The sequence below is a fragment of the Molossus molossus genome, unplaced genomic scaffold (assembly GCF_014108415.1).
Source record: "Molossus molossus isolate mMolMol1 unplaced genomic scaffold, mMolMol1.p scaffold_m16_p_16, whole genome shotgun sequence".
NCBI lineage: Eukaryota > Metazoa > Chordata > Mammalia > Chiroptera > Molossidae > Molossus > Molossus molossus.
The window spans coordinates 42,273,393-42,293,233 of record NW_023425351.1 but is presented as its reverse complement, the minus strand read 5'-3'; the positions used below and the strand labels follow the sequence as shown (position 1 = coordinate 42,293,233).

Genomic DNA, 19,841 nt, shown 5'->3' with positions numbered 1-19,841 from the left:
TAATAGGACAGTTTCCCATAGCCTGGATTTTGCTGATTGTTTACTCCAGGTGCAGTTCAACATGCTCCTTTGTCTTCTATATTTCTTCCAAATGGACCACTGATCCAGAGAATGGATCAGAATCAAGTTTCATCCCTTAGGCATTGTTATAGGTGGTGTTCGGCAAAACTACAAGTCACTTAGTCTCTAATGGTCTCTCTGTTTAGTGATGTTAGTAGCTGTTGATGGTTAGTACTTATTTTTGCTAATTCATTGGGTGTTGAAAATGGTGAATTCTAAATACATAATTTTGTTTTTATTTATTAGTTGGAATGTTTTTATAAAAAGTCACTTCCCTCATCTTGTTAGGTTACCCAGTGGTATAGTTTATAAAGGAAAGACAGGATAAATGCTTGATTTTTTCCCCCCCTTTATTTACCCATTTCAAGATAATGAATGAATTCCATATTTTTCTCCAAAGGGGACCAATTCTTTATTTTTAAAAAATGTCTTTATGAGCTGTTGGATTTAGAAACATTTGATGGAGTTTATGTACTTATTTATTTATGTTTATTCATTAATACTCACCTGAGGATATTATCCCATTGATTTTTTTTTTTAATTCTCACCCGAGGATATCTTTCCATTTTAATTTTTTTCAGATAGAATGGGGGATGAGGGGGGAGAGGGAGAGAGAGAGAGAGAGAGAGAGAGAGAGAGAGAGAGAGAAAGAAAGAGAAACATCAATGTAAAAGAGACAGATCAGTTGGTTGCCTTCTGCACGACCCTGACCAAGGCTGGGGACCAAACTGCAACCAAGGTATGTGCCCTTGACCAGAATTGAACCTGTGACTCTTCAGTCTGTGGGCTGATGCTCTAACCACTGAGTCAAAACAGCCAGGGCTGTCCCATTGATTTTTATATAGAATGGAGGGGAGGGTAGGGGAGACAGAGAGAAACATAGTTGTGAGAGAGACACATTGATTGGTTGTCTCCTGCACAACCCCAACTGGGGTTGGGGATCGAACCTGCAACCCAGGCATGTGCTCTTGACCAGGAATCAAACCTGCAGCCTTTTCGGTCCATGGGCTGATGCTCTAACTGCTGAGCCAAACTGGCCAGGGCTATTTGATGGATTTTAATCCACTGCAGATACTACTGCTGAAGGTGTGTCCCATCTTTGGTTAGTGAGAGTCTCTTGAGGAGATAGCATGATTCTAGTTGTAGTTTCCTTGCTTCTGCTGTGATAAGATACACAGGGCTCATCTTGTCCATTTTCTGTCCAAGATCTAGATCCAACAATTTCTCTAAGAAACGCTTCTTTCTTTTTTTTATTGATTTAAAAACATATTTTTTAGAGAGATAGGAAGGGGCAGAGAGATAGAAACATGAATGTGAGAGAAATACATTGATCGGCTGCCTCCTACTGGGGATGGAGCCCACAACTTGGGAATCGAACCAGTGTCCTCTCAGTCCATGGGGCGACAGTCCACTGAGCCACACCTGCCGGGCAGAAGCCAAGCCCTACCTTCTTTTAGTAAGAAATGGTATAACAAGACCCTAACCTGGGCACTTATTTTTAAATAGCATTTTATTCATAGATAAGAGAAGTGATTCATTTGTTCAAATTAGGGGATATTTTATCAAAAATATGATGGCACTGGCAGTTTTGAGTTTCTTTCCCTGGATAATATCTTTACATAAATTTTTAATTTTAAGTTTGAGTCAGAAATTGGGCATATATAGACAAATTGTTTGGCAGACTCTTTAGAGTGGACTGTTATCTTCATGTTCTCCCTGTCTTACTCTGGTTACCCTTATTGTTATACTAATAACCAGCCTCACTTTCTTACTCCTAAATGTTTCAGGTGACCTAGTTTCTTCTTTTTTTAAATGAAAAAGATATAGAAATAAAAGAATCTAAGACAAATGACACCACTAGTGATAAGATCAGATTTCAGGCCTTATTTTTTAAGGTAAAACACTTAGCCTGCCTGTCTTGCATACAAACAAATGTATCTGCAGACAGACAAAATCCAAGGGCATCTTGAGGCTGCTTTGTAAATTTAACTGTGATGCAGTATGATGCATTGCAGAATGAAATGCCACGGGTTAAACCTTTTTATTATTGATACTAGCCTCTCTTGTTACGTATCATTGTGTTTTGAATAAATAAGTAAAATAAGTATTTGTCTCAGTGACACAGTTGGTAATTTACATTTGTCAGTGTGTCACATAACTTTTCTTTCTAGAATTAGTTTTGGTGTACTTAAAAAGACATTAGGTTGCATCTATAAGTATAGTCTGTCATTTTGCAATTAAATAGCAGCCAGTAACCATTTTCTTTCTTTTTTAAAAAATATGTTTTTATTGATTTTAGAGAGAGAGAGAGAGAGAGAGAGAGAGAGAGAGAGAGAGAGAGAAACATCAATCAGCTGCCTCTTACACACCCCCTACCGGGGATCAAACCTGAAACCTGGGCATGTGCACTGACCAGGAATTGAACTGTTACTTCTCAGTCCATGGGACGACCCTCAGTCCACTAAGCCACACCAGCTGCGCAGTAACCATTTTCTAATGATCACCTATTTATACATTTTTAATAATCAGTGAAATCTGGATCATAGAAAGAGGTTGGAGAGAAATGATGGCTCTTAATAAAATTTATAGTTTATGTAATTCCTACGAATTATAAGAAATAAATGTCACATTGAACAGTTCTATAGAATTCCATAAGGTTCCAGTGGAAATTAAAAATGTATATAATAATTAACTTTTGAGAAGACAGCAGTATTTTTATGATTTTTCTTTTCCTGGTTGATTGAGATTTCCTTCTGTGCTCTTGATTCCCATTATATACTTTCAAGGTTTTTTTTCTCTATTTTTTTTTTCTAGTAGAAGAGAATTCAAGTACCAAGCCAGTGATTAGAAAATGGGATTTCCCCCCTTAGACTCTCAGTACTTGATTAGTCATCTTTAATTAATTAATATCCATAGAAACTCATATGATGTGAAAAAGCCTGCCAAATTAGTGATATCATGAAAACTTTGAAGACAGCATCATTGGGAAGTATGGTATAGCATGTAATGGGTTGTCTAAATAAACGAAGTAAACCACTTTAAGTCTTATACTTTTAAAACATTTAGAAAACACTTTAAGGACAACTAGTTTTGATGGAAATCATTCCAAGATGAAGACACTTCACCAGTGTTCTGAGACTGATCATTTACTTTCTTGATTACTTAGTATTATTTTTATGAATTTTAGTTCGTAAAAACACAGAAACAGTTCATAGAACTGTTCATAGTTTTAGTTCATAGAAACTGTCAGGTGTGCTCTTCTGATGTGTTTGAAGTTTTGTTACTGCATGTAGTTTTTTTATTCCTAAACCTCATCTTGTCTTTTATTGTTATCTGTTATTTCTCATGTTATATCCTTTTCTAAACTGCTACTTATCTTGGGTATAATTATCTGACCTGACTGTAGCTTTCTCTTTCCCAGAGTACATGTTATTTGTGTCAGTTTTTGCTTACCAGAGGCCTTTTTTTCTTCTGGGCTCATAGTACATCTTGAAATCATCTTTTGACTAAGAAGAACATTATTGTGCAGCGAAAGAGAAAAAAAATATTTCAAACTTTTCTAAATTTCTAAAATGTACTAAAAAATAACCAATTTATTTTTGCATCAAAAAAGAACAGGATTTTTTACCTTTTAAAAAGCTTATAAAATTCCTAAGTTGAAAATATTTCTATCATTTTGGAGTGTTACTTAGATTTTGAAGAATTATAGTATTATCAAAGCAAATCAGTTTCGGAGGGTATTTATACCTGTAGTACAAATACAGTAACATTACTTCTATAGTGGTTTACTTTTATAGTAGTTTTTAAAAAATTTCTGTGGGTGAAGTATTTAGGCTATTTTTCTTATAATAATCTATCTTTTTTTTTCCTGTTAGATACGGCTGGGATTTTACTATATTATTTTCATTTATAAAAAATGAAAACCAAACTGGTAAAAACAATTCCATTTTAAAAAAAGGAAGAGTTATTTTCATAAAACACCAAAATTATAAGATGTTTCTCAGTCTCCTTCCCCTTGTTTACAAAGAACGAATGAGAAATACTAAGAAATGGCTTTATATGTGCTGTTGCTGTATAATCAACCTGCACTGAGAAATCAACAAAGTAGCGTCCATCAGTGCAAATAGCTGAAAGCAGCCACTGTCTCCATACCCACCCCCATCTCTAGTCATGAAAGCTTTGCAGAACTGAATGATACAAATGTTAATATTGGCAGAGTTTAAATTTTCCTTGAAGTTACATTTTTGTTAACTTAGTTACAGTTAATGTATTAAGGTTTGGGATTATTGCATTTTCTGGGATGAGAGTGAGGAGTTACGAGTGTATAGAGACCAAATCCTTATTTTATCATCACAATTTGAAGTGTAGGGAAATAAATAAGGAATGGTATGCATAAATCCAATTTTTCAGTGTATGTAGTATCTATGGCACAAGTCAGTGGATTTTTCTATATGGCAGGTATATGGGTAAACTTTGGCAAGTTTCATATAGAAGTATTTTATTTCACTTTTAATCAGTTAAAAATTCTGTTCCCTTTTTTAGTTCTCAACTCTAGGTATGGTTGTTGAATCTGTATGAATTGGATGAAAAGTTATGAGACTTACAGATCTGCATATTTCTTATAAATTTATTTTTAAATTTTATTTTAGGGCATAAATATATTGGAGCATTTTATTTTATTTTTTTAAAAAGGTTGTTGAGGATTCTTAATAATTTTTCTTTATTGATTTTTAGAGAGAGAGGAAGGGAGAGGGAGAGATATAGAGACATTGATGAGAGAGAACATCGATTGGCCCCTTCCTGCACGCCCCCCCACAGGGGATTTGGCCCAAAACCTGGGCATGTGCCCTGACTGGAATTGAACTGGTGACCTCTTGGTGCATGGGTTGATGCTCAACCACTGAGGCAAACCAGCCGGGCTGTTGGAGCATTTTAAAATGTGCTATTTTGCATTGCCTACCTTTTCTGGATTTATGTTACTTGAAAAGTTAGTTATTAAGAAAGTGAATGCAATAACATGTCTTTAAGTCAAGGGAGTGTGTTACAGCAGTTAACTTTGTAGGTTTGTTTTATAAGAAATTAAAAGGAATAATATCACTTTCTAGTTGAGGGTAAGTGAAAATATTCTTAGAAAATAAAATTAAAGACTGCAAGGATGAAGGAAGGAGAAGATCTCAGCTTCTTTTCCTTTAAAGCTCTTTGCCAGGAAACTATAATTTTAGAGTGCTTTTGGGCAAAGAGCCCAACCTGAGAGGAAATGGTATGATAGAATTGAAAACAAGACTTTCATTTAATTTAAAAAGTCTTCTATCCATTGTAGAGTATCTATTTTCTTAGGCAGATTTCAGCTCATTGTAGTACCAATAATTAATTAAACCCTCCTAAAGTTTGATACAATTTATAAAACTAAAATCATGAGATTATCAAATTATATCTATTTTACTATTAAAACAGTGATACTCTTTAGTGAAACAATTAAGAACCAGAGCTTTAGAGTCAGCTAGACCTTAGTTCTAACCTTAGTTCTGCCATTTACTGCATGCAAGGGTGGGCAAGTTACTTCATTTTGCTGTCTCAGTGTACTTACTACTTGAACCAAATTAAGCAGACAGAGTTGAATCATATATGATCCTTTATTCCAATAATGCTGGCAGTATGCGGAGAGCAGTCTGTCACCCTGTAAATTGTGTTCTGAGATGTTTCATTTCAAACAACTCTTATATAGGGTTAGTGGGTGGAAGAAATTTAAATTTAGTGAGTTCCCAAGGTCTGCCTTCTTTCATTGTCCTTGCATAGATTAGCCCTGGAATGCTGTCTCCCTTCAGATAGGTTCTATCCTTGATCTGGGCTCTGAGCTGCCTCATCTTCAGGGCCTCTTTCTTCTTATAACATGTCCTTCAGTTTCCCAGGGTCTGTAAGAAAATCTTTTCTTTATAGTGAGTAGCTATTAAACAATTTAGATTCTATATCTTTTTTTTGTTTGTTTTGTTTCTTTGTTTTGTTAATCCTCACCCAAGGATATTTTTCTATTGAATTTTAGATAGTGTGGAAATGAGAGAGGAAGGAAGGGGGAGGGAGGGAGGGAGAGAGAGCGAGAGAGATAGAAACATTGACATGGAGAGGTTGGTTGCCTTTTGCACGACCCTGACTGGGGCTAGAGATTGAACCTGCCACCCAGGTACATGCCCTTGACCGGGAATTGAATCTGAAGCTGACACTTCAACCACTAAGCCAAACTAGCCAGGGCAACTGTGTTTCTATTTCTATTATGTGCCCCTCCCCTATCACTATTAGTAGTCATAAAACTACCAATAATGTGATCACTAAAATATAGGGCAGTTTGTGGGAAGAGGAAAATATACTGAAAATTGCAGAGCTGAAATGAGGTAGAAGGTCTTTTATGAAGAAGGAATCTCTGTTCTTGAAGATAGTTTTTCCTCTTCTGTTGGATTTGCATTCTGGCCAGGTCTTCTTCTCCATGATTAGTTTTCTAAGAGATTGAGAGGGCATATGCTAATTATTCTTGACTAGAGATCTAGATCAAGTAGTGCAGAAAGCCTTTCTTTGTGTCTCTCTTTAAAAGTCTTTGGCCAGTGGCCTAGCTGGTGTGGCTTAGTGGTTGAGTGTTGACCTATGCACCAAGAGGTTGCCTGTTCAATTCCGGGTCAGGGCACATGCCCAGGTTGTGGGACCGATCCCCAGTGGGGGGCCACTAGATAGTCTCTCTCATCGATGTTTCTATCTCTCTCCTTTCTCTCTTCCTCTCCCTTCCTTTCTCTTTAAAATCAATAAAGGAAAAAAAAATTAAAAGAAAAAAAAAAAAGAACAATTTAAAAAATAAAATAAAATTGTTTGATAAAAACAAATAACCCATGTGAGAAATGAGCAAAGGACTTGAATAGACATTTTGCCAAAAAAGATATATAAATGAACAAAGTAATCATAAAAAGATGTTCAACATCACTGATCATTAGGGAAATATAATCAAAGTCATACTCCTTAGGATGGCTGTCATAACAACAAACAAACAAAAGCCCTGGGAAAATAACAAGTGTTATGTAGGATATGTAACAATTGGAACCCCTGTACATTCCTGGTGGGAATATAAAATAGTGCAGTCATTGTGGAAAACAGTATGGCAGTTCCTTAAAAAATTAAACATGCAATTACTATATGATCCAGCAGTTCCGCTTCTAAGAATATACCGCAAAGAATTGAAATCAAGGACTCAAAGAGATATTTGGACACCAGATTTTATTATCAACATTATTCCCAATAGCTAAAAGATAGAATCAACCCAGTGTTCACTGATGAATGAATGGATAAGGAAAATGTGGTATATACATACAGGTATATTATTCAGCCTTGAAAAGGAATGCAATTGTGATATATGCTACGACATGGGTGAATTTTGAAAACATGCTAAGTGAAAGAAGTCAGGCACAAAAGGACCCATATTGTATGATTCCACTTATAAGAGGCACTTACACTAGTCAAATGCATAGAGACAGAAAATAGAATGGTGGTTCCCAGGGCCTGGAGGGGAGGAGGAAGTGGGAAGTTGTTTAATGGGTGAAGCATTTTAGTTTGGGATGATGAAAAGTTCTGGAAATGGATAGTGGTGATGGGTATGCATATACTTAATGTCACTTAACTGTACACTTGAAAATAGTTAAAATAGCAAATTTTATGTTACATATATTTTACCATAATTAAAAAAAAACTTTAGCCAATAATAAGCAGCTTGCGGTGCTTTGTTTCTCCTGAACTTTACCTCATTCTCTTCAAAGCTAAAGTGACATTGTTAGCAAAAGTTACAACCTGTCTCCAAACTTGCAAACTGGTATTCCAAAGCTAGAATCAAAGAGGAAAGAAAGGAAGAATAGTACTTTCAATTTTCTACCTTTTATGACTGGGCTGTTTCTTATCTGGGGATAATTTGCATTTCAGTCTTCACAGACTTTTCAGAAAGAGTTGTAACTCCTGACTAGTTTCAGAGCTCCAGTCCCCTAAATTTCTATTTTCTTTTTCTGTCATACCCTTATGGTTTAAAAAATTTTTTTTCCCTTTATTGATTTTAGAGAGAGAAGAAGTGAGAGGGAGAGAGAGATAGAAATATCGATGAGAGAGAACATTGATTGGCCACCTCCTGCCTGCCCCCCACTGGGGATTGGGCCCACAACCTGGGCATGTGTCCTGACTGGGAATTGAACCAGCGACCTCTTGGTGCATGGGGCTCAACCACTGAGCCACACCAGCTGGACAAAACATTTTTTTAAAATCCTCACCTGAGGATATTTTTCTATTTATCTTCAGATAGAGTGGGAGGAAGAGAGAGCGAAACATTGATGTGAAAGGGACACATCGACTGGTTCCCTCCCGCAGGACCTGACCAGGGCTGGGGACGAACCGTAACTGAGGTACATGCCCTTGGCCGGAATTGAACCCGTGACTCATTGGTCTGAGGGCCGACACTCTACCACTGAGCCAACTGGCCAGGGCTGTCATACCCTAATGTTTTAAAAATAATTTTACACAAATGATTTCATCTACTTTGTAGAGAAGGTTGAAATTCTGTGACTGGTAGGAAGAAGAACTACCTTATGTACTTCATCTTAATTTTCTTTGATTATTGTTCCTACATTTTTGCTTCTATCACAGAAGGGAAATTTCTTCTTTTCACCCCATCTTTCATCTGACCTTTGAACATTTCCCTTCTCATAGTTTTTATGACTTTACTCCTATAATCACATTTTTGTTCCCCAATTCTAGAATCTTTAAAATCTAGTTTTTTGTTTTTATTTAATCCTTACCCGAGGACATTTTTCCATTTTTTGTTCATATAGAGTGGGAGGGAGAGAGAGGAAGACACACAGAGAGAGAGAGCAACATTGACGTGAAAGGGACATATCAAGTGGTTGCCACCTACACGACCCAATCAGGGCCAGGGACAAACCACAACCGAGGTTCATGCCCTTAGCGGGAACCGAACCCAGGTCTCTCTGGACTGCAGGCCGATGCTCTAACCGTTGAGCAAAATTGGTCAGGGCTGTTTTCAGTGGTTTTAAAGGCTGGATGTGCCTCTCTCTCTCTTTCTCCCTCTCTCCCTCCCGCTCTATCTGAAGATAAGTGCAAAAAAAAAAAATGTCCTTGGGTTAGTATAAAAAAAAAATACAAAAAATAAAGGCTGGATGTTTAGGGGAAGTCTTAGAGGAGGATCAGTAGACTATTCATTAGCTTTATGCTGATGTACCAAAATGAGATTTATTCTCTTAATTTGTCTGTCCTTGGGTGTGAATGGCAAATGGCACTAACTAGATTTCTGTTATCTGTTTTCTCAACTAGTGTGATTTAAGCTATTTATCATCTGGTTGGGGAGGAGAAGTGCAAACTATTTATTCTTAACTATGCTTGGTGTAGGGAAGATAGAATTTACTAGATGGCTGCAAACTGTTGTATACCTACCTGTCTTAGTTACCCTATTCCACTTATCCTGCTTTTTTCCTAACTTCTTACTGTCTTTAATCCTTTTTGAGTTCATTTTTGTGTTTGGTGTAAGGTAAGGGTCCAGCTTCATTCTTCTGCATATAAATATTCAGTTTGGCAGCACTGTTTACTGTCCTTTCTGCATTATTTAGTATTGGCACCCATGTTGAATATCATTTGGCCATATATCTCTTGGGGGTGGCAGGAATGGCAACAGGTGTTAGACTGATTGGGTCAGACTGGACTTGGGTTCAGCAACCTCAGTACTTGAGTTCTGGCTAGGAAAGAACTTAAACTATGAGCCAAGACTTAAACTATGAGAACATTTATTTATAAGATCACAGAGGTAGAAGAAGTAATTCATAGAAGAAATAGGCTTAGGAAACAAATTATAGAGGCAAAGGGAAGGCCCTTAGAAGTGAGGAACGTAAAGGGGAAGCACCACTTGGTGGGATGGGAGGTGGAGGGGGAAGGGAAAGGCATGGCTGGGTCCTCTGTCCTAAGGGTTTTAAGGGTGGAGATTTTAGGGGAGGTCTCAGGGGAAGATATCAGTAGAATATTCAGCAGCTTTCTAGGTGTGTCCTTTTAGAGTTGAGGTTTCCACTGATGGATTGGTCCGCGCTAGGGTAGGTGGTCATCATTCAATGCAGATGGTTCTGAGGTCAACTATGCTGTTGCTTGTCTGGTTTTCCTGCTTTTCTGGGCCTGGAGCTGAAATAAAACTGAGGCCTAGATGTTATCTCTAGGGAGGAAAGGTCAGGGGGTCCAAATGACCAATGATATGCTATGGAAGGAGAGGTCACCCTGGGATGAGGTCCCACCCTACATTTCTCCTTTGTTAGGCACCCAGGACTTTTCTCCCTGACCTTCTACATCTGGCCCATCGTCCCTGCTCTGCTCATGTCTGTCTAACTGCCTACCACATATGCAAGGGTTTATTTCTGGGCTCTTATCCTGTTCCTTTGGTTTATGTCTTTATACTAGTACCACAGTGTCTTGACTACTGTTGATTTGTAATATGTTTTAAAGTCAGGAATTGTGAGAACCCTAACTTTATTCTATTTTCCCCCAAGATTGCTTTGGCTCTTTGGGGGTCCCTTGAGATTCCACATGAAATTGAAGATTTTTTTTTCTATTTCTGCAAAAAAAAAAAAAAAAGCCATTGGGGTGTTGATAGAGATTGCATTGAACCTGTATGTTGTTTTGAGTAGTATGGACATTTAAACAACATGAGTCTTCCAATCAATCCATGAGCATAGGATATCTTTCCATTTACTTTTATCTTCTTTGGTTTCTTTTTTTTATCCTCACCCGAGGACATTTTTCCACTTTTTGTTCAGATAGAGTGGGAGAGAGAGAGAGAGAGAGAGAGAGAGAGAGAGAGAAACATCGACGTGAAAGGGACACATCGAGTGGTTGCCACCTGCACGACCCAACCGGGGCTGGGGACAAACTGCAACCGAGGTACGTGCGTGTCCCTAATGGGAACCGAACCCAGGTCTCTCCGGACCGCAGGCCTACACTCTGACTGCTGAGCCAAACTGGCTAGGGCTTCTTTGGTTTCTTTTTAAGCAATGTTTTGTAATTTTATTGTGTCTTTCATCTCCTTGGTTAAAGTTTTTCTTAAGTACTTTATCCTTTTTTTTTTAATACCATAATGAATGGGATTGCTTTCTTAATTTCATTTTAGTATTGGTCATTGCTGATATATAGAAGTGCAGCTGGTTTTTGTGTATTGATTTTGTATCTTGCAACTTTGCTGAAATTTACTAGTTATAACAGTTTTTTCTTTCTGGAATCTTTATAGTTTTCTACAGATAAAATCATATCATGTGTGAATATAGATAGTTTTACTTTTTTCCCAATTCTTCTTTGTATTTTATTTCTGTTTCTTGTCTTGTTGCTCTGTCTTAAAGTCTCGACTCTGTGTTGAAAAGTTGTGGGTATCCTTGCCTTGTTTCTGATCTTAGTGGAAAAGCTTGCAGTCTGTTAAGTATGTTGTGAGCTTTCATTACACTGAAGTAATTTCCTTCTAGTTCTAGTTTGTTGAGTGTATTTATCGTGGAAGGGTGTTGAATTTTGTCAATACTTTTTCTGTATCAATTGAAATGACTATGTAGTTTTGACCTTCATTTGTTAATGATTGATTTTCGTGTTGAACCAGTCTTATATTCCAGGTATAAATTTCACTTGGTCATGGCATATAATCCTTTTAATGTACTATTAAATTTTTTTTTTAATCCTCACCCGAGGGCTATTAAATTTTGTTTGCTAGAATTATGTTAAGGATTTCTTGCATCAATATTTATTAGGGATATTGGTCTATATTTTTCATGTTTTAGTTTTGATGTCAGAGTAATGCTGACCTTACAGAATGAGTTTAGAAATGTTTCCTTCTCTTCTAGTCTTTGGAAGAGTTTGAGGGATTTTGCTGTTCATTCTTCCTTTCAATGTTTGATAGAATTCTCCAGTAATCCACTAAATACTAGCCTTTTCATTGTTTAGAGGGTTTTAATTACTCCTTAAATCTCCATACTAGTTATAGGTCTGTTCAGATTTATTTCTTCATGATTCAGTCTTGATAGGCTATATGTTTCAAAGAATTTATCCATTTCTTCTAGGTTATCTGATTTGTTTATGTATAATTGTCATAGTTCTCTCTTATAATCATTTTTATTTCTGTGACATCAGTTTTAATATCCCCTCTTTCATTTCTAATTTTAGTTATTTATCTATACTTTTTTTTTTCTTAGTCTAGCTAAGGGTTTGTCAATTTGTTTGGTATTTTCAAAAAACCAACTCTTTGTTTTCTGTCTTAGTCTGGCTGCTATAACAAAATAGCACAGACTGGGTATAAACAACAGAAATTTCTCACAGTTCTGGAATCTTGGGAGTCCAAGATCAAGGTGTCAAGATGGTCACATTCGAATGAAAGCCCTCTTTCTGGTTCATACTGACAATTCTAAGTATCTCTCTTGGAGCCAGTTTTATTATTTTAATTTACTTTTTATCTTTTTAATAATTTTTTTTAATTGATTTTAGAGAGAGAAGAAGGGAGAGACAGAAACATTGATGAGAGAACAATTGGCTGCCTCCTGCGTGCCCCCCCACTGGGGATCAGGTTCACAACCTGGGCATGTGCCCTGACTGGGAATTGAACTGGTGACCTCTTGGTGCATGGGTTGATGCTTAACCATTTAGCCACACCAGCTGGGCTGGAGCCAATTTTATAAGGTACTCATCTCATTCATGAAGGCTCCACCCCATGACTTAAGGACACCGTCCACCCCCTGCCAATAGTATATATGTATGTTTTGGTAGGACACAAATATTCATACCATATCAGGTTTATTTATTTATTTTTTCTAGTTTCTGCTTGATGTATCTCTGCTCTAACCTTTTTTAAAATTTTGAATCTTCATTGTTGAATGTATTACAGATGTTCCTCATTTTCCCCCATTGACCCCTCCTCCCCACTCCCGCCCTCCCTCCCACCTTTTTCCACACTATTGTCTGTGTCCACTGGTTATGCATATAAGTTCTTTGGTTTATTTCTTCCCAACCCAACCCCTTTCCCTTTGAGGTTTGTCAGTCTAGCAATGAATTTGTACTTCTTAATCCCTTCAGCATTTTTACCCATTCCCCCAACCCCTCTCCCATCTGGAAACCAACAAAATGTTCTCTGTATCTATGAGAATGTTTCTGTTCTGCCTGTTCATTTTGTTTGTAGATTCCATTGTTGATAGATATGTATTCATTGCCATTTTGTTTGTTCATACATTTTATCTTTTTCTTCAAAAAGACCCTTCATCATTTCATATAATAACGGTTTGGTGGTGATGAACTCCTTTAACTTTTTCTTGTCTGAGAAAGTCTTTATTTGGCCATCGATTCTAAATGACAGCTTTGCAGGATAGAGTAATCTTGGTTGTAGGTTCTTGCTTTTCATCATTCTGAATATTTCTTGCCACTCCCTTCTGGCCTGCAAAGTTTCTTTTGCGAAATCGGCTGACAGCTTTATGGGAACTCCCTTGTAGGTGACTAACTGCTTTTCTCTTGCTACTTTTAAGATTCTCTCTTTGTCTTGAACCTTTTGCATTTTGATGATGATGTGTCTTGGTGTGGGCCTCTTGGGGTTCATCTTGTTTGGGACTCTGTGTGCTTCCTGGACTTGTATGTCTGTTTCCTTCACCAAGTTAGGAAAGTTTTCTGCCATTATTGTTTCAAACAGGTTTTCAATTTCTTGTTCTCTCTCTTCTCCTTCTGGCACCCCCAAGATGTGAATGTTGGCATACTTGAAGTTGTCCTAGAGGCTCCTTACACTATCCTCATTTTTTTTTTTTTTTGGATTCTTTTTTCTTTTTGCTGTTCTGATTGGGCGTTTTTTGCTTCCTTATATTCCAAATCAATGGTTTGCTTCTTGGATTTACGTACTCTACTATTGAATCTGAGTAAATTATTCTTTATTTCAGTTAATGCCTCCTTCATTTCTTCTGTGCATCCATAATTTCTGACTGGTCCTTTTTTATGCTCTTGAGGCCCTCACTGAGTTTACTGAGGTTCTTCTCACTGAGTTCATTGAGCATCCTTATAAGCAGTATTTTGAACTCAGCATCTGTTAGGTTGCTTATCTCCATTTCGCTTAGTTCTTTTCTTGGGGTTTTGTTCTGTTCTTTCATTTGGGACCTGTTTCTTTGTCTCCTCATTTTGGCTGCCTCCCTGTGTTTGTTTCTGGGTATTACTTAACGAGAGGTATGGGGCTAGCGGAGACCAGATGCTGCTTGTTTGAAAGAATTTAGGAAAACCTGAAGCAGGATCCAAGACAGGCCAATCCTATGGTTAAGCAAATGCCAACAGCTTGGGTGGGCCTGAAAGTTGGGTGGGGCGGGGCCTCAGGGAATCACCAGGGTGGGGCAACCAGTGTGAGCCAGGTTACTGGAGTCCCAGATATGGTGACTGTCTGCCGCCCCAGGGAAGGGCTCACCAAAGGAACAAAGGCCTCTGACAGCACGTTTGTCCCGGAGAAAGCCCCCTTTCCAGCCCTTGCTTCAGTGCCAAACAGTGCAGTTCTTCCTTGTATGTCTCTGGTGCCCCTGGAGCTGCCTCCCCTCCAAGCTTAGAGGGAGTGAGTTTGATAAGTTCCTGCGCAGGCCCTTTAGGGAGCTGCCTGGGGCTGCAGTCGCGTCAACTTCCCTGAGCCTCAGTTCCTGCTGGTTTTTCCAGCCAGAAGTTATGGGGATTCTCTTCCTGGCACTGGAACCCTGAGCAGGGCATCTGGTGTGGGACGGGGACCCCTTAGTCCTCAGGGAGGACCTTCCCAGCCGAGGTGTCCTGATTTTTATCTGCCACACGTGAGTGAGGGACTAGCCCATCACGCCTTCGCCCCTCCTACCAGTCTGGATGGGGCCTGCTGCTTTAATTTGGTAGTTGTGGGACTTCCAGTCAGCTTGATTTCAGGTGGTTTTGAATAATGGTTGTTTTGTAGTTTAGTTGTAACTTTGATGTGGTTGTGGGAGGACACGATACCACGTTTACCTATGCTGCCATCTTGACCGGAAGTCTGCTCTAATCTTTATTATTTCTATTCTCTGCTAATTTTGGCTTAGTTTGTTTTTCTAGTTTCTTGAGGTGTAAAGTTAGGTTGTTGCTTTGAGATCTTTTCGCTTTTTAAATGTAAGGGATTACTGTTATAAACTTACCTCTTATATTTTGATATGTTGTGTTTTCATTTTCATTAGTGTCAGGGTATTTTCTTAACTGCCTTGTGATTTCTTTTTTGACCTACTGGTTTAAGAGCATGTTGTTTAATTTCCACATATTTGTGTGTGTTTTTTCTTTCTACTGTTGATTTCTAGTTATATTCCATTATGACTAGAGAAGATATTTGGTATGATTTTAATCATCTGAAAATTATAAAAAATTTTTTGGCTTAACATGCAGTATCTTTTGGGGAATATTCTATATGCACTTGAGATGAGTGTATATTCTGCTGTTGTTGAGTGGAAGAAAAGTTTCTTTTTTCTGTCTTTACCTATATTTTTTTATTAGCTCTTGGTCTTTATTCTTTTGTGTAGATTTCTGTTTCCTTTTGGCATCAATTTCATTTAACCTGAAGAACTGTTTTTAACCATTTATTGAATGCTCATGCTTTTGTTTGAAAAGTTTTTTTAAATATACTTTTAATTTATTGAGGATATTTTCATTTCCTATAGAATTTTAGGTTAATTGTTTTCTTTTCCCTTTTCTCAGGGATATCTATTCTGAAATGCCTTATATCTAGTGTGTGAAAATAGCTGTTTCCTATATTTGTTGAGTTTTCTAGTTGTTTATAGCAGACAGATAATTCTGGATCCTGTTACTTGTGCTCAGAAGTAGAAATTCTGTAATTAACACCTTTACATCTTTGTTTGAACTTTCAAAAGCTTTTGACATGGTCAGGCACTACCTTCTTGTCCTAAATGACCTTATTTCTTAAATTTTGATGTTTTCCTGGGATCTGTTTTCTCTTTGATTCTTCTTTCTTCTTAGACATTTTCTTTATGATTTTATCCCTTCTCATGTCTTCAGGCTCCATCTATGTGCTGATGGCACAGAAATGATATTTTTAACTAAAATCTCATTTGGGATTCATTCATTTATATATATATATACACACACACATATATATATATACATATATATATATATATATATATATATATATGTACACTTGCCTACTGGAAATCTACATTTGGATGAATTGACTTAAACCCATAATATTCCCTTCCAAACTGTTTTCTTCTGGTGTTTGTAAGCTTGGTAAATGACATTTAAGCCAAAGGCTTAAGAGACATGCTCAACTCCTCTCTTTTCCTCATTACCCCATATTTAATCAAAACCATTCCTGGTTGATTATGCCTCTTTAATCTCTTGAATAGTTTATCTTCTCTTCATTCTTACTGTTAGGACAATGTTTTGTGAGTCCATGTATTGAATCAGCTCCTTTAGTGTCCCTTTTCTACTGTTGCTCACTGCATGCTCTTCCTCTGCATTACAGGGGAAGTGAGAGTTTTAAAATAGAGCTCCTTAACATGGTTTACAAGGCTTTTTTAACCTGACGCTGCTCACCTCTACATGCTGGTCATTTTTACTTGATTCATATTGAATTATTTTTGGTCCTTCATACATGAAGCTTCATTCATACTGAGTTATGTCTGTCTGTCAAATATTCCATGCATAATTTCTCTGATCTCTTTGCTTCCAGATACCTGCATGTGCCATACATGTGGGTGGTGTTTTTAAAAAAGCAAAAACAAAAACAACAAAAAGACATTTCTGTATGGAATACAATCAAATAGGCCATAAAGCTAAAAAGTCATAAGTGAAGTCAAAATACAAGTGAAAATATGTGCAACCTAAACAAAGACTAATTTATCTTGTATACACATAAGAAAAAGACCCAAAACCCAGTAGAAAAATGAGCAAAGAACATAACTAGATGGTTTAGTTCCATAACTATATTAGAAGATGCTCAACTTCACTCATAATAAGAGAAATGCAAATTAAATCTACTCTGAGTTATAAGTTTTCACCTAACATATAGACTAAAATCCAAATATTTGATTGAATACTCTTGGTGGAACTGGGAAAAGAGGCTTTCTCATATATTACTGTTAGGAGAGTAAATTGGTACAAGTCCCTGAGAGGGCAAATTGCTAATATCTGTTAATATACATATATGCTTATGTAACATTTAATTATAGTAGATAAAAGTAATATAAATAATTTTGATAATTATTATATTATGTTATATGCTGTATATAATTATATATAATATATGATAGTTATTATGGTGATTTTTTATGTATAGTTAAGTTTATATTATGACATGATTATACTTATATATACTTATTAATACATATACTTCTGTATTTGTGTGTGTATATGTGTGTGTGTTTGTGTATTTGCTTGACCTCACAGTTTCACTTCTGGGAATTAATCCTACAGATATACTAATACATGTATGAGTTGACTTATGTATAAACTCATTTATCACAGTGTTGTTTATAATAGCAAAAGGGAACCTAGGTATTCATAAATAAGGAATTGGTGAATAAGAGATGCTGCATCTTTGCAATAAAGTAGGATGTAGATGTAGGGACAAAAAAGAAGGATGATTTCTATGTACATATGATTTAGAGATCGTCAACATAAGTTACTTGTCATTAAGTGAAAACAGCAGTGTATACCAATATGGATAAAAAAGAATGTATGTAAAATGCTGTGTTTTGAAAAGGGAGAGAAATAGAAACATATTCATATGTGTATTAAGGTTTCATAAGAAGCTAAATAAAAGTGGTTATTCTTTGAGGTGTTTCTGGACAGAGAAGAACAGGGGTTGGAAGGAGACTATTTTCTGTATACTTTTTTATATTTGAGCTTTGAACCATTTGAATATATTGCCTCTTTAAAATAAAATAAAATTTTTTATTAAAGATCTTAAGGAAAATACTTTCTTCTTGTCTTTTTGTCACCAGTAAGCTAAAAAAGCTGAGTGAAGACAGTTTGACTAAGCAGCCTGAAGAAGTTTTTGATGTATTAGAGAAACTTGGGGAAGGGTAAGTACAAAAAATATGAAAGTGGCATTTAGATGATGATAGAACAATTATAAAGATACTGTATAATATTAATTATTCTATTTGCTTGAATTGAATAGTAATAGTATAGAAGGAACATACCTCAACATAATAAATGCATTATATGACAAGACCACAGTTAATATTATATCAGTGGTGAAAAGCTGAATGCTTTTCTTCTAAGATCAGTAACAAGACATGGATGGCCACTCTGGCCACTTTTATTCAACATAGTACTAGAATTCCTAGGCAGAGTAATTAGGCAAGAAAAAAGAAATAGAAAGTATTCAGATCAGAAAGGAAGAAGTAAAACTGTTTCTATTTGCAGATGACATAATATTATATAGAGATTGCACCAAAAAACTGTTAGAATTAATAAATGAATTTAGTAAAGTTGCAGGATATAAATTAATATATAAAACCCAGTTGCATTTTTATAACACCAGCTATCAGAAAGAGAAATTAGGAAAACAATCCCGTTTACAGTTGCATCAGAAAAAATAAAATACCTAGGAATAAATTTAAACAAGATGGTGAAAAATTTGAACACTGAAAACTATAAGACATTGATGAAAAAAAATTGAAGAAGACACAAATAAATGGAAAGATATTCTGTGTTCACGGATTGAGAGAATGAATATATTAAAATGTCCATACCACCCAAAGCAGTCTACAGATTCAGTGCAATCGCTATCAATATTCCAGTGGCTTTTTTCATAGAAATAGAACAAAGAATCTTTAAATTTATATAGAACTATGAAAGATCCCTAAAAGTCAAAACAACCTTGATAAAAAAGAACAAAGTTGGAGGCATCGCGTTTTTCAATTTCAAATTATATTATAAAGCTATAGTATTCAAAACAGTATGATATTGGTATAAGAACAGACACACAGACTAGAGAGCCCAGAAATAAATCCATGGATATATGGTCAATTAATTTATGACAGAGGAGCCAAGGATATATAGCCAGGAAAGGATGTCTCTTTAATAAATGATGTTTAGAAAACCAGACAGCTACATGGAACAGACTGATACTAGACTCCTGTTTTGCATCATACACAAAAATCAAGTCAAGATGGATTAAAGACTTGAATATAAGACCTGAAATCCATAAAACTCCTAGAAGAAAAGAGAGGGTAAGTAAGCTCCTTGATTTCTGTCTTGGCAATGAATTTTTCGATTTGACACCATAAATGAAGACAACAAAAGGAAAAATAGACAAGTGGGACTGCATCAAAACTAAGCAGCTGTGCACCGCAAAGGAAACCATCAGTGAAATGAAGGGTCATTTCATTTTATGTTTCTATCTCTCTGAGAAGGGATTAATATCCAGAGTACACGAGGAACTCATATAACTCAATAGGAAATCCCAGACATTCCGATAAAATAATGGTCAGAGGAACTAAATAGACATTTTTTCCAAGGAAGACATACAAATGGCCAACAAGTACATGAAAAAGTGCTCAACATTACTAAACATTAGGGAAGTGCAAATCAAAACCACAGTGAGCCCTGGGTGGTTTGACTCAGTGGTGGAGCATTGGCCTGCAGACCAAAGGGTCTCAGGTTCGATTCCTGGTCAAGGGCATGTACCTGGGTTGCAGGTTCGATCCCTGGACCTGGTTGGGATGGTTTTGGAGGCAGCCAGTCACTGTGTCTCACATTGATGTTTTGATGTT

At 36.6% G+C, this 19,841-nt stretch overlaps 1 protein-coding gene across 2 annotated transcripts in view; it reads left to right on the top strand.

Annotated features, from left to right (window-relative positions):
* Positions 1 to 19,841, top strand: part of STK3 (serine/threonine kinase 3) — a 319,871-nt gene that overhangs the window by 8,141 nt on the left and 291,889 nt on the right. For both annotated transcript variants that reach the window (XM_036264223.1, XM_036264224.1), the window contains exon 2: positions 18,063 to 18,143. In XM_036264223.1, coding sequence (XP_036120116.1) covers positions 18,063 to 18,143 — 81 coding nt within the window. The remainder of the gene's footprint in view (positions 1 to 18,062; positions 18,144 to 19,841) is intronic.